The sequence below is a fragment of the Octopus bimaculoides genome, chromosome 26 (genome assembly GCF_046866305.1).
Source record: "Octopus bimaculoides isolate indiv1 chromosome 26, ASM4686630v1, whole genome shotgun sequence".
NCBI classification, from domain to species: Eukaryota; Metazoa; Mollusca; class Cephalopoda; order Octopoda; family Octopodidae; genus Octopus; species Octopus bimaculoides.
The window spans coordinates 13,317,309-13,332,308 of NC_142953.1; the positions used below are offsets into that span (position 1 = coordinate 13,317,309).

The 15,000-nt window shown below is 38.7% G+C and overlaps 1 protein-coding gene across 1 annotated transcript in view; it reads left to right on the plus strand.

The window, feature by feature from the left end:
* The window catches only part of LOC106882795 (ephrin type-B receptor 1-B), a 417,752-nt gene that overhangs the window by 291,928 nt on the left and 110,824 nt on the right, over positions 1–15,000 (plus strand). The window contains exon 4 of the mRNA XM_089343023.1: positions 11,074–11,229. Within this exon, the coding sequence (XP_089199149.1) occupies positions 11,074–11,229 (156 nt within the window). The remainder of the gene's footprint in view (positions 1–11,073; positions 11,230–15,000) is intronic.

A 15,000-nucleotide genomic window follows, 5' to 3' on the forward strand; every position in this document is an offset into this window, starting at 1 on the left:
TAAAGTTGCACAAGACTTTTTAAAGGATGAAAGGTCAAGTCGAACTCGGAGGAACAATGATAATAATAATAATAATAATAATAATAATAATAATAATTTGGCTGTCCCCCCCCCCCTCCTCCAAATCTGCTGGCCTTCTGCTAAAATTTGAAACCATTATTATTATTATTATTATTATTATTATCATCATCATAATTATTGAGTGAGATAGTAGTGCATGCCATCAAAGTGACACTGGGGTAAAATATACGAAGCCCAGTATACCCATCATGGCTACCTATCTGATAAGGGTATACCAGGTACATGCATCACAACCATATGTGCGCGACATGGTGATCTCGTATCAAGATAAACAGTGCATGACCTCGCAAGTGGGGCCCAGTTAGAATTTTCTTCAGGTCGAGTAGCCCATTCCGCTCAAAAGGTCCCTGAATAAGGTTTGTTTAAGGATGTTGAGTAAAACACCCATGTTTCCAAAGGTGAATTATTCAAACCCCAATGAATTCCTCTCAACACATGGCTATGATGCTCCCCAACTGCTTCTGCTCGTGATCAGAGATGCACATATCGTCAGCCACCAAGGGACATGCTCAACTGGTTAAGGTCAAACAACTAACAAGCAAATCTGTGGTATTGAGCAGAATATTTGCTGTAGCCCATCTTTTTATACCAAGACAAAACAATGTACATGATAACACTTCCAATCAATTTAGATCACAAGCCATGAAAGCCACTGCCTGGAACTGCATCCGGGCATTTATTATTATTATTATTATTATCATTATTACTATTATTTATGGTGAAGTTCTTGTAATTCCTTGTGGTAATCACGTACAACACTGTTTCAAATGCTATCGTGAAAACGGTGACTAACAAATTTTGAAGTACGTTTTGAGACTGTTCCTGTCACATTAGATTGAAGGTTAAAACGCCAAATTATCAATGATGACTAGGATATCTCGAGAAGATTCAATTCCTTTCTCTGTTGAGAATATTCGTCTTCCAAGTGAGACTTGTTTCAAAGCAGCTTTTTAATCACTTGTCCACTTTCATATAAAGCCGATCAGTACGATGCTCTTTGTCCTCTGTCCCACGTCTTTCGTCTCTCCGCATCATTTATCTCTTTTTTCCATTTAGTTTTCCCTAATCTCTCTCACCCTACCTCCATCTCTCTCCTCACCATCTCTCTCTCATTCTTGCTCCTCGTCTCTATCCTTTCTTTCCTTGTTTCTCTCCTCTCCCCTGTTTCTCATTCCCTCCCTCTGTCTCTCCCTCTCTCTCCCCATCTCTCTTACCCACTCTATTTTCTCTCTACCTCACTCACTCACTCCATCTTTTTCTACCTCATTCTCTTCGTTTCTCTTTTCCTCTCTCTCTCTCTCTCTCTTTCTCTCTCTCTCTCTCTCTCTCTCTCTCTACCTCTTTCTCTGTCTCTGATCTTCTTGCACTGAAACAATAGTCAATCATGAAACGTTGATGCATTTAGTTACTTAACAGCGGGAGGGGGGGGACATCTTATCAAGCCCGGCTACTGAGCAACCACTTCAAGCATCGTCTCTTTTCTTGTCTCATCCAACTTCACTTTCACCGCCACTACCATCTGCGCCCGTTTAGCCCCTGCCTCTCTCTCTCTCTCTCTCTCTCTCAGTCTCTCTGCACTTTTGATCTCATTCTCACAACTGTCCACTCTCTGTTTTCTCCCCCCCCCCCTCCGCCTCTCATTGACATCAAACCAAAAATTACGTTCTAAATTGAAAACAAACTTGTTCAGTTAACAATGTTTATTCTGATATGGAAATACACATACGCTGTCTTGTCTGTCTGTCTCTCTCACTCTCTCTCTCACTTTCTCTCTCTCTCTCTCTCTGTCACTCTCTTTCTCCCTCTCCTCTCTCCTTCTCTCTATCTGTCTCTCGCCTTTATCTGTCTCTTATTCCATCACTTTCTCTCTCTCTCTCTCTCCGTTTCTCATTTTCTATCTATCCCTCTTTCTCTCTGTCTCTCACCTTCTGTCCGTCTCTCTTTCTCTCTCCCTCAAACACACACACACACACACGCACACACTCACACTGCCATATTTATGTAAGCTGCCTCTATTGGAAATATTCCTCCACTTGTGGATATTGCCGGTGGAGCTGGAGGCGATGGTAGCGGTGATGTTAAATCGTTGTCAAACTGTGTCTATTCTCTGCAACAAAGCTGCAAAAACACCTGACCTCCATTGTTCCCTGTTTCTTTGTTATCTTTGCTTCTAATTCATTTTGAACAGCACTGACCTTACTGGGTTTCGATCTCGCTCCATCCTGAACGAAACACACATTCAACAAGCATTCATCATCATCATCGCCGTCGTTGTTGCTTCACCTCAAATATTCAATCTTTCTCGCGTTGACTTTCTTTCCCCTTTTTTCCGCCATAGTGTATTTAAGACTACATTATCAAATATCTCCTCTTTTTATAGATGGAAAGGTGTGATTTCAAGAAGAATCAGCTGATTCCTTCCTTCATTCTCTGTGTGTATGTGTCTATAATACATGCACACATATAAACACACACATATATATATAAGTATGTGTGTTTCGGTTACAGTTTGGTTATCAACATTTTACGAACCCTATGATTCTATGATTTTCCCCATTTTCTCCTTTTCTCCATTTTTTCCCTTTTTTATGTCTTTTAATTTTTATTCCTGCTATGCTTGTGGCAAATTAAGAATGATAAATTTAACATCATTGATTTTGCTGTAATCGGCTTAGAAAAAGGGGAGAAAAAAAATCAAAGAAGGAATAAAACAGGAATACATCATATATAAATATATATATATATGTATATATATATATATATAGACACACACACACATACACAGAAGTAAAAGTAAAGAAAAATCTAGTAAATGCAGCAGGTTGTTGAGGTGGATGGGTTGGCTAATCTTAATGGTGTTTGTGTTGAAGTTTTTGTTTTTCTTGCCACTTAACATGAGGAGTATACCTGTAAGGAGTTGAGATCAATTGGCAAGTGCAATAGATTTGCTAGGAAAGCAGTAAGAGTCGGTTGGGGAATGGGGTCTTTTGTGTATATGTGTGTGCGTGTGTGTTCTTTGTTTCATTGTAGTTTCCTTAAGCTTATAATTTCGTTTGTGAGTATGTGTTTGTATGCGCGTGTTTGTGGATGTGATAACGTAAAGGTGAGTAGAAGGAAGTGTGTTGGCTGAACGTGTAAAAATTAAAGGAGGAAAATTGAACAGGTGGATAACATCACTTATCGCATAAGCTTCTTTGCGTGTATGTGTGGGGGCGCGGCGGTATGAGGGTCATCATTTATTTATTTATTTTTCTTTTGCTTCAATTTAGATCTGATGCATGCACATGCATGGATACCTGGATGTGCACACACCTGCTTCAATGTTGAACGTGTGCAGTGACAGACATTCATTTACCTGCATGCAATTAATTAATTTATTAAACTCATTTATTTACCCTTGTTCATTCATGAACACACGCACACATATATATACACACACACACGTGCATATATATATATATATATATATATATATGTTAGAATAGGGGCAGCTGATGAAGGAGATGTTCTCTATGTGGCCTGTGTGTTTTCTGTACTTGTTTATCATTTTGTCTACGTTTTGTTTGCAATGTCCGGTACCCAGATATGCATCTATATATACAGGTAGATGTAAGTATGTACATACGTGTACGTATATATGCATATACTCATTTATTATTTGTATTATATATATATATATATATATATATATATATATACACGCACACACATCCAAGGGTATGTGTATGATGATAGCACATTCATATAGTGAGGTAAAAGATCTTTAGATAATGTGACTATAAACACTGTATCTGAATGACAATAGCTGATGGGATGGCCATGGCTAGCATGTCTTTTGGTCATCGGTTTCCTCAGAGTTTGTGTCCATGCTGGAGCCCTATTTTGAAGGCTTCAGTTGAACAAATCACCCCCATTACTTTAATTTGTTTCTTTCGGTAATGTGGCACAGTTGTCAGAACATCCGACAAAATACTCAACCACTTGTTTTTAAAGGTGGTGCTCCAGCATGGCCACAGTCAAATGACTGAAACACGTAAAAGAAAGATAAAAGAAAGAGTCAAGTTGCAGGGACATAAACAAACTAATACCGGTTTTCAAACACACTTTTATACATTTATACAGTTTCCGTCTTTCTTTCACTCACAAAGAATTTTGGTTAACCCAGAGACATAGTTGAGGATACTTGCTCAAAGTGCCATGGAGTGGGATTGAACACAAAACCATACGATTGCAAAATGAGCTTCTTAGCCACACAGGCACGACTGCACCTTATACACACACACACATTCACACAAACACGCGTGAGAGCGTGTGACGGGATTCCTCACGGTTTCCATCTATGACATTCACGGTCAAGACACTTTGGTTGACTCTCAGACATTAGCTGGCAATACTTGCCCCAGCAAGGCAGCGAACTGGCAGAATCGTTAGCACGCCGGGCGAAATGCTTAGCGGTATTTCGTCTGCCGCTACGTTCTGAGTTCAAATTCCGCCGAGGTCGACTTGGCCTTTCATCCTTTCGGGGGTCGTTTAAATAAGTACCAGTTACGCACTGGGGTCGATATAATCGACTTAATCCGTTTGTCTGTCCTTGTATGTCCCCTCTTGTGTGTAGCCCCCTTGTGGGTAGTAAAGAAATAATACTTGCCCCAGCTGCCATGCAGTAAGACTGAACCTGAAACCATTTGGTTTACAAAATGAACTTCTTACTGACACAGACATGACTGCACCTCTATGCAACATGTGCTTTCGTCACAGTTAATAATATCATTGCCAGAATTAGCACTACCACCACCACCACCACCACCACCACCACCTTACATGTATTCCTCATAACCCTATTTGACCTTTTCAATTCTCTCCACTCACCCCAAGGTCTCCTGGTTTTTGACTTTCTGATCACTCTCCTCTGCCAATCCCTCCCCCTCTCCCATTCTTATCCCTCACCCTTACAGACCAACCCTCTACCACTTTTGTTATTCTTTCTTTGGTGTTTATTATTATTATTATTATTATTATTATTATTATTATTATTATTACTTTTGTCCTGAGTCAATCCTGACTGAGCCGGCAGATTTGCTAGGATCAAAGGCCTTCATTTCCATTTTACTTGTTTCAGCCATTCGACTGTGGCCATGCTGGGGCACACCACCTTCAAAGTTTTAGTCAAACGAATCGACTCCAGTGCTTTAATCTTCAAAAATAAAAAATAAAAATGTCTGGTACTTATTCTGTCGCACACTTTTGCTGAACTGTAAAGTTATGGGGATGTAAACAAACCAGCACCAGTTGTCAAGTTGTAGTGAGGGAATAATACAAACACAGAGGCACACACCTAGATACATACATGACTGGCATCTTTCGGTTTCTGTCTACCAAATCCACTGGTGGACACTTGCCCAAGGTACCTTGTAGTGGGACTGAACCTGGAACCATGTGGTTGGGAAGCAAAGTTTTTACCACACAGCCATATATATATATATATATATATGTTTTGTTTTGAGCAAAGCTCTTCATCAGAAACAGGAGACAGAGGAAAGTGCAAGAGAAAAGAAAGAAAGAGGAAAAAATTGCCAATGATCCACATGTGTTTACAGTGTGCATATATATATATATATATATATATATATATATATATATATACATACATTATGGGCTTCTTTCAGTTTCTGTCTACCAAGTCCACACACAGGGTTTTGGTTGGCCCGAGGTTGTAGTAAAAGTCACTTGCCCAAGGTGTCACACAGTGGGACTGAACTCGGAACCATGTGGTTGGGAAGCAAGCTTCTTTACCACACGGCCACTCCTGCTCCTATACAGCCCCCCCCCTCCACACACACACACACATACACATAAGAAATAGAAAGTCCTTGGTACAGTATTATATATTTGAAAAAAAAAAGAATAGAAATGGCTTTGCAGACAATTTTCCCACTTTAATAATTATTTGTTTACTGAACTTTCAGAAAAAACCAATTTCAATTCATTTTTTCAAATATACGAAACTGTACCAAAGATTTTCCACTTCTTATTTTACTATATATATATATATGGATGGAGCGGGTGTATATCAAGGACTACATTTCTATTTTCTTTCAGTCAGCTATGATTTTGAAATAGAATCGTTGCTATTTCTAGTGGATCAATGACAACATTGAGGGTTCTTCTGTGTGGGTGTTGTTGTTGTTGTATGTCTTTGTTTAGTGTGTCTGCCATAACTTTGGACCTTCAGTCATCTTCTCCTGGTGTACACAACAGAGAGAGAGGGGGGGAGGAAGGGTTTTGGTGGTGGTGGTGGTGGTGGTGGTGATGGTGAGGAATGCTTTGTTAAACAAAAGCAAGCAAACCATTCACTGTGTTTATTTAGGGTCAACATTGTGAGAGTTCTTCTTTTACTTCTGCTACTACCTGTCCTCTTCCCCCCACCCCTACATTCTTCAGCTCACCAAAACAAACACAAACTCTATCACTTCCCAATAAAATAAATAAACCAATATATATATATATATATATAGTAATATATAAAGGTAGAATCCAAGGATCAAAGTGTAGGAAGTTAGTAAGCTTTGAGCAGTCCGTAGAATGTATAAAAGACAAGCTTCAGGAATAATAGTGGTTTATTGATGTAGAAGATTATAAATTTTTCTCATATCAAATTCAATAAGCTGAAACAATTTATTTAAAGTTCACAGTTAGTAACAGGGGTCGCTGTATGTATATATATATATATATATATATATATGCATCCATTGGTTGGTCGGAGTTTGTTGAGGTAGATTTTCTACCGCTGGGTGCCCTTCAGCTGGATGCCTTATATATATATATATATATATATATATATATATATATATATATCCATCTGTGTGTGTCTTTGTGCCTGTGTTTCTTCCCCACCACTTCCTGACAACAACAAGTGCTAATGTGTTTACATTCCTGTAACTGAGGGGTTCAGCAAAAAGCGACCGATTGAATAAGTACCAGGGCTCAAAAAAAAATAAATCCTGGGGGTTGATTCATTTGACTAAAAAAAAATGCTCTTCAAAGTGGTGCCCCAGCATGGCCGCCGTCTAATGACTGAAACAAATGAAAGATAAAAAAAAGTATAGAAGATAATGTTAATAACAAACTCCTGTGTCCATCCATGACACTCACCAAATATTTACTGTCCTTTTTCTCCACAGACACCACCAATTGTTTTCCTTTTAGTTCTGCTTTGCTTTTTGCATCATAGGTTTGCTTGATCACGGTTGACCTAGGGCTAAACACCACCACAACCACCACCACCAGCACCAACCATAAATACTTTATACAACCAACAATAATAATAAACCCACAGTTCCACTCTTTGTCACCCAGCAAATATTCCATGTCCCCTCCTCTGCGCAATCCCCTCCCGCCCCTTTTGCCATCCTACCTCTGCCCACTCCTTTCTTTCTCGGTTGACACAAGGAGTTTGTTCAAATATTTCTTTTACGTGATCTTCCCTTTTGCCTCACTGTGTTTACCATTCTTTCATTCTGTCATTCTGTTATTTCTTTAACATTTCCTCCATTCCTTTTTCCATTCCATTCCATTCCATTCCTTTTTTCCATTCTGTTCAGTTCAGTTCAGTTTTATTTGTTTTGGTGCCATTCCTAATTTCCTCCTCCATCAACCACCACCACCACCACTTCCATTACTGCCGGCTTCTTATCATCATCCTCATCATCATCACCAAAACACTGCTGTCACCTTCTTCATTATCCTACACTTTCTTCCTCCCATTCTTTCTCATGGACACACACACACTCATTCTAACCCCTCAATCACTACTCCCCATTCACTTTCTTTCTCTCATAACTTCCATTATCTCTCTCTCACTTCTCTCTACTCAGTTTCATATTCACTAACCCCCCCCCCCCGTCTCTCTCTCTCTCTCTCTCTCTATACATATATATATATATGTGCGTGTGTGTGTGTGTGTGCATATATATATATATATATATATAAGTAGATAGATAGATAGATGTCCCCTTTCTCATCTAAATCATTTCTCACCATAACCTCCACCCACCCCAGGTCTCCAGTCACCCACAAAACTGCAACAGTTCATATTAAACATAATTGCACTAACTTCCCTTATATCTTTCACCCCCCCCACCCCACCCACCCAACTACCACCACACTTTCTACGATGGCATGAAACACTCTGGGAGCGGGGACGGTGTAGGTTTGGACCACTGTCTCTTCAATTCAGAATAACGAATTAAGAATTACAAAAAAAATATATATATAATTAAAAAAAAACAATTAAAAAACATGAAAAACAAAAAGCAAAAAAAGCCCGGAAAGACTCAGCAGACGTTCTACAAATATAAATGATTTAAAGATGTTGCTGAAATTTGGCATGCCTTAGGGTTAAATGTTTGGTCTTCAATAACAGAGATCTTCAGTCTCAGAATTTAAGAACTGTTTGAAGCATTTAGGGAAAACTCCTCTTATTTCATGAGTTTTTGAAAGCATAATCTACACCCAAAGCATCAAAAAATACCCTCATTAAAAAAGAATGTGTATGTGTATACATATACGTATGTATGTATAATACGTATATGTCTGTACATATGTATGAATAATGTATGAATAATGTATGTATGTTGCTCTATATCACCAATATTTGGCTGACATCAGCATACATCTACAAGAGCTGTCATCATCATCATGACAAAATCGGGTGGGGGGGGATGGGTACAAGTACCAGCCTCCTTCCCGCCTACAATTTTATTATTATGTAGACTTGTCAACCCAAGGTTGAAGAGTGGGTGTACATGTGTGTGTGCAGAAGGGGGGGGGGACTGGCAGTGCATTGTTGTATATGTGCATATGTGTATATAAGTGTGTGTGTGTGTATATATATATATATATATATATATATGCTCTTTTTACTTGTTTTAGTCATTTGACTGTGGCCATGCTGGAGCACCGCCTTTATGTCGAGCAAATCGACCCCAGGACTTATTCTTTGTCAGCCTAGTACTTATTCTATTGGTCTCTTTTGCTGAACTTCTAAGTTACGGGGGACGTAAATACACCACCATCGGTTGTCAAGGGATGTTGGGGGGACAGACACAGATGGACGAACACACACACACACACGTGTGTGTATGCATATAAGCATATGTATACACACATATATGTATATGTGCATATGTGTGTGTGTATATATATATACATGCATACCCACACTCTCTCTCTCTCATGCATATGTGCTCATAGTACAATATATATACATACAGACTGACATAGCCACACTTGTTCATATCTCCACCTAAACAGCATATCTTCACTGTTCCATTGTCTTTGACCTCCCAACATTATTCTTCCTTCTCCTCCTCCTCCTCCTCATTCAAAGCCAGCCTCCACCACCACTGACTGTCCATCCATCCCCACACCTCTATCAAATCTGCTTTCTTTGTTATTCTTAAACATTCTTAACATTCATTCTACAGGTATTTCTTCCCCCATCCCCACCTCACTCTCACCCCTCCCCTTCATTTTTTCTTTTTTTTTTTCATATCCACCTGACACATCCTGTTAAATAGACTTTATCATACATACTTGCACTAACACATACACACACACATACATATAGTATGCATTACATACATACATACATACATACATACACACACACACACAGTGGTGCTTGCCTATGAAGGCAAAGCAATCCTGGCTTGGAATTCTAGAAATCCTTCTGCTTTTATGTTTACAATGTCACAAGTGATTGGCACACACTAGCATAGTCATGTGCAACCCAAAGCCCTTTCCTTCCATCCCTTGTGATAGCTTAGTTGTTCCTGCAGTGCAATTCCCATCCCTGTTACAGCTTTATTAACATTTAACCCTCACACACAGAGTTGTCCCCCACCATTCATCCACCCACCCACCCCATTAATTAATGTTCTCTTGATTTATCGATGGCAAGGAAATGAAGGAGAAAAATTAACCCTAACTTTTTAAAAGGATTTGAACCCAGACAGTGCTGCTTCTAGTCTTGTCCCTTTACTGCCTCTGTGATATGTAGCTTACCTACTCCACCCTTATTTTGGAGTGAGGACAGTGAGCCATCTAGTCTTGTCCATTTTACTGCCTGTGAAATGGTTAACCACCTCACCACTACCCTTATTTGAAACTCAGGCTTATGTGACTTGCAGGCCTGGCCTTTTACTGTCTGTTCTGCAGTTATCTACCCCCACTTCCCTGTTCTTTTAACTGTCTGCACAATATTTAACCACTCCACCACCTCTATTTGAACTTAGGATAATGAGACATCTAAGGCTTGTTCTTTTACTGCCTTCCCAATACTTAAATAACCATGCCATCCCTTTGTGTGTTGGTTAGTTTTAAAGCTGCGCTCCACGCAATCTTATATCATATGGGTTTGAATTTATGATGTTTCCAAAATCTAATGCAGTCTCTCTAACACTGTTAACCCACTTCCACACTGACCTTTCATCACCAGCGCCAGCAGCATCACCACAATCACTGGTTGGTTGCCTTTCATGCATCTTAGACCAGGGTAAATTCATAACTACATCTTCACACTTTCACTTTCAGGCATACTCACATATGTCCACATGTATCTGTACACACACAGACATTCTAACATATGATGGCTCTCCTGTAATGGATGATTCACAAGTTCTCGGTACACTACACACAGCATAATATTCACCGGACTTAGACCAATGCAGCTGACCCCAACAGTTAAATGTGCAAAGGGTGGTGTTACGCAAAGCCTACTAAAGACAAAACCAGCAGACTATTTCATTTTTATTAAGTGATGCATGCCAAACTATTTGCATAAGGAATTTGATTAAAAGCAAAAGGGTTTTGCCAATAATGTCGTAATAATAATAATAACAATAATAATAATACTGAAGATGATGAAGATGAAATATTTTAAATAGTTTTCAATACATAATGTCTTTGTCTTTATTTTTTTCTATTTTCCAGAATGTCCAGTTGGAACATACAAATGGCATGCTTCCAATGAACTTTGTCTCAAGTGTCCAAAGTATTCTTATGCTAACGGTGAGGGCGCTGAAGAATGTACATGTGAGAATAGATACTATCGCCACAAAGACGATGACCGTTCTTTACCTTGCACACGTAAGTCTTTAATGAAACTACACATTGAATATTCTCCGGCACTTTTGGTTCTTCCGTTTCCTATGTGTTGTTTGTTGCTTTTTATTTTACCCGCATTTGAAACCAGCATTCTTTTCTGTACATTCTTCAAAAAAATTTTAATTTGATTTAATTTATTTATTTCAAAAAAAAAAAAAAATATATAGAATTTGTTTCATTTCATTTCAATTCATTTCATTATTGGCCCCTAAATCAAAATAACATTTTTTTTTCTTTTCATTCTAAATTCATCTAAGCTTGAAAATTAAAATTGAAGATACACTCTTTTTAATTAATTATGTTCTACAAAAACCAATCTCACTCTCTCAGCATATCAAATGAAAGAAATCATGGTTCAAACAATAACTGTGATGTTAAGGTTCTGGACTACTGACCACATGTGGTCAAAAGTCTAACTATTATTATTATCATTATTATTGGTGACATAGTTGTGTTGCAGCCCTGAACAAGGAACATAACTCTGCATGCTCCAGTATGTTTGACTGACGTAAAACCATAAAAATGATTGCATTCCCTGTTTCATAGTTGAATGGTTAGTGGTAGGAAGAGCATCTGGCTGAAACAAAAATTTACTTCCACAAAAGGTCTTTTTGCTATGCTTGAGAGGAAATTATCATCATCATTATAGTTATCATCGCTGCAAGCTGGCAGAATCGTTAGCACATCAGACAAAATTCCAAATGACATTTCATTTGTCTTTATGTTCTGAGTTCAAATTCCACCAAGGTAGACTTTGCCATCATCCTTTCTACGTCGATAAAATATGTATCAATCAAGTGTTGGGTTTGATGTAATCGATTAGACCCCTCTCTCAAAATTTCAGGCCTTATGCCTATAACAGAAAGGAATATTTGGCAGAAACATTAGCACGCCAGGCGAAATGCCTAACGGTATTTCGTCTGTCTTTATGTTCTGAGTTCAAATTCCACCAAGGTCGACTTTGCCTTTCATCCTTTCAAGGTTGATTTAATAAGTACCAGTTTCACACTGGGGTTGATATAATCAACTTAATCCATATGTCTGTCCTTGTTTGTCCCTTCTGTGTGTAGCCCCTTGTGGGCAGAAAAGAAATAAATTATTATTATTGTTATAGTTATTATTATTAGTGAAGACACATGGCTCAGTGGTTAGAGTGTTGAGATTACGATCGTGAGTTCGAATCCCAGACCGGGCTGCGTGTTGTGTTCTTGAGCAAGACACTTTATTTCACGTTACTCCAGAGAGAGTAATTAAATATAGGAAATAATAATTTCTTAAAGTATGTGTTAATCCCCATGTACCCAGACTTTGTGGACACCCTGTAGAATATTAGGGGCCAGATATGGCTGATCTGAATGCTAAAGGATTACAACCCTTGATCGCAATATGTATTATGATGAGAGTGTTAAGAAAAGGTTGTGATGTTCATGGCTTTCCCGGTGATAGTCGCACACATACATGTGTGGTGCTACATGAGTGAGATGAATCAGTTGAGAAAGAAACTGAGGGGTGGATAAAGGGGGGGGAGTAGAATTTGCTCAGAATTTATTGGCCTACTAGTCAGCATCTGCTTCATTTAAGAAAACTATTCGGGGCTTTTAATAGCGTTTTTACTACACACACACACACAGACACACACAGACACACACACAGACACACACACAGACACACACACACACACACACACACACACACGCACACACACACACACAAGTCACATGCACACACGCTCACAAGCATGCGCACTTATGCTCACACGTAGCTGCTAAAATAATGTTAAACTTCTTCCTTTTATCTTTTGCTTTTAGTTTTTTTTTTCTTTTCTTTTTCTTCTTTTTTTGGCTGCTTTTGAACTTTCGGAATGTTACGCTGTTTTATTTCATTTTGGAATATAAATGGGATATCTACTGCCATTATATCTATGTATGAGTGTGTGTGTGTCTGTGTGTGTAAGAGAGAGAGAGAGAGTGAGAGAGAGAGAATAGGTTGGTGAGGAAATTAAATAGATGTATGCTTGAGTACATTCACCCTTCCCCGCTCCACCACATTCTCTTACTCATCCACCCACCTTTTTTTTTTTCATAAATATAACACTAATTAAAATGAACCAAGAAGAATTAGATAAATTAATGCTGGTGTGTAAAACAAAAGTAGGTTGAGTAAAGGATTCCTTCTTCTTCTGAAGCCAAGTCCATTATGATGATTGCATTGCTGTCTTCTTTTGGCCAGGGTGGGGGGGGGGAGAAGAAAAAGCAGCTTTCGTCTGTCTGGTGACTATGGCAAAGGGGGTAGTGTGGTAGATGAGATTGGAAGGACTGAAGACAGATACCTTCTTCTTTGGTCAAGCCCTCATCAACTTTTTGCAAAATTCCACTTGAAATGGAAAAAGGAGAATGGAGAGGGAATTACAGCCCCTCACCCCTGCCCCTACCCCATGCTCATCCCCCAGTATTTTAGTTGAAATGTGTGCGAATGGGTCCTACTCTGAACATTCGCTGGTGAACTGGAGGCGTTCAGAATGAGAGAGAGAGGCCCCTGCTGAAATGCCCTTGGTGGTTTGGGTAACTAGGATGTGTAGGGTTCCTTGGATGTCCCCGTTAGGAACTCCCTGCTTTTGGGAAATTTTTATTGTTTGATTTTATTGTTAACTGTTAGTTTATTTATAAAATACATGATATTGTGCCAAACCCCACCTGTCCCTTATGCTGTATTGTCCCTATTTGTTTTGTATTTGGCCCTTGTGGCCAATAAAGAAAACATTATTATTATTATTATTATTATTAAGGCAGTGAGCTGACAATCATTAGCATGACATTCCGTCTGTCTACATTCTGAGTTCAAATTCCACTGAGGTTGACTGCCTTTCCTCCCTTTCATGGTCAATGAAATAAGTACCAGATGTACACTGGGGTTGATTTAATTGACTTAACCCCCCCACTTCCTCGGAATTGCTGGCCATGTGCCAAAATTTCAAAGCCCCTACAATTAAAGGGGTGAGCTGGCAGAATCATTAGCATGAAGGATAAAATGTTTTGTGAAAGTCTTCAGTCTTTACATTCTGAGTTCAAATTCTGCTGAGGTCGGCCTTGCCTTGTATCCTTTTGGGGTCGATAAAATAAGTACCAGTTAAGTACTGGGGTCAATGTATTGGCTTTGAGTGAAATTTTGAAACCCTTATTAGTAAGGCAGTGAGCTGGCGGAATCGTTAGCACATCAGGCAAAATGCTTAGCGGTATTTCATCTATCTGTACGTTTTGAGTTCAAATTCTGCCAAGGTTAACTTTGCATCCATCCTTTCAGGGTCGGATAAAATAACTACCAGTTGAGTACTGGGGTTGATGTAATCAACTGTCCCCTCCTCCAAAATTTCAGGCCATGTACCTTTAGTAGAAAGGATTATTATTATTATTATTATTATTATTAGTTCTCTCTCAATTATTGTTCCTTTTCCACCTCCTCTTACTAATTTTGTGAAACCCTTTTTCTTAAGGTTCGTTTTCACCCTCCCTTTTATTTTTTTTTCAATTTAAAATTGTTGAAATTTGTGTTTTAATTTTCCTGCATGCTTGTTCGAATTTTTCTTGAGTTTCTCTTCAAAAATTCATTTTTTACTTATATTTATTTCACTGTGAAATGGTATTGTGTGACTGTGTGTATATATATGTATGTATCTATCTATCTATCTATCTATGTATGTATGTATGTATGTACATTGAACCATGTGTATATGTACATATGGATGTGTGTGTGTAT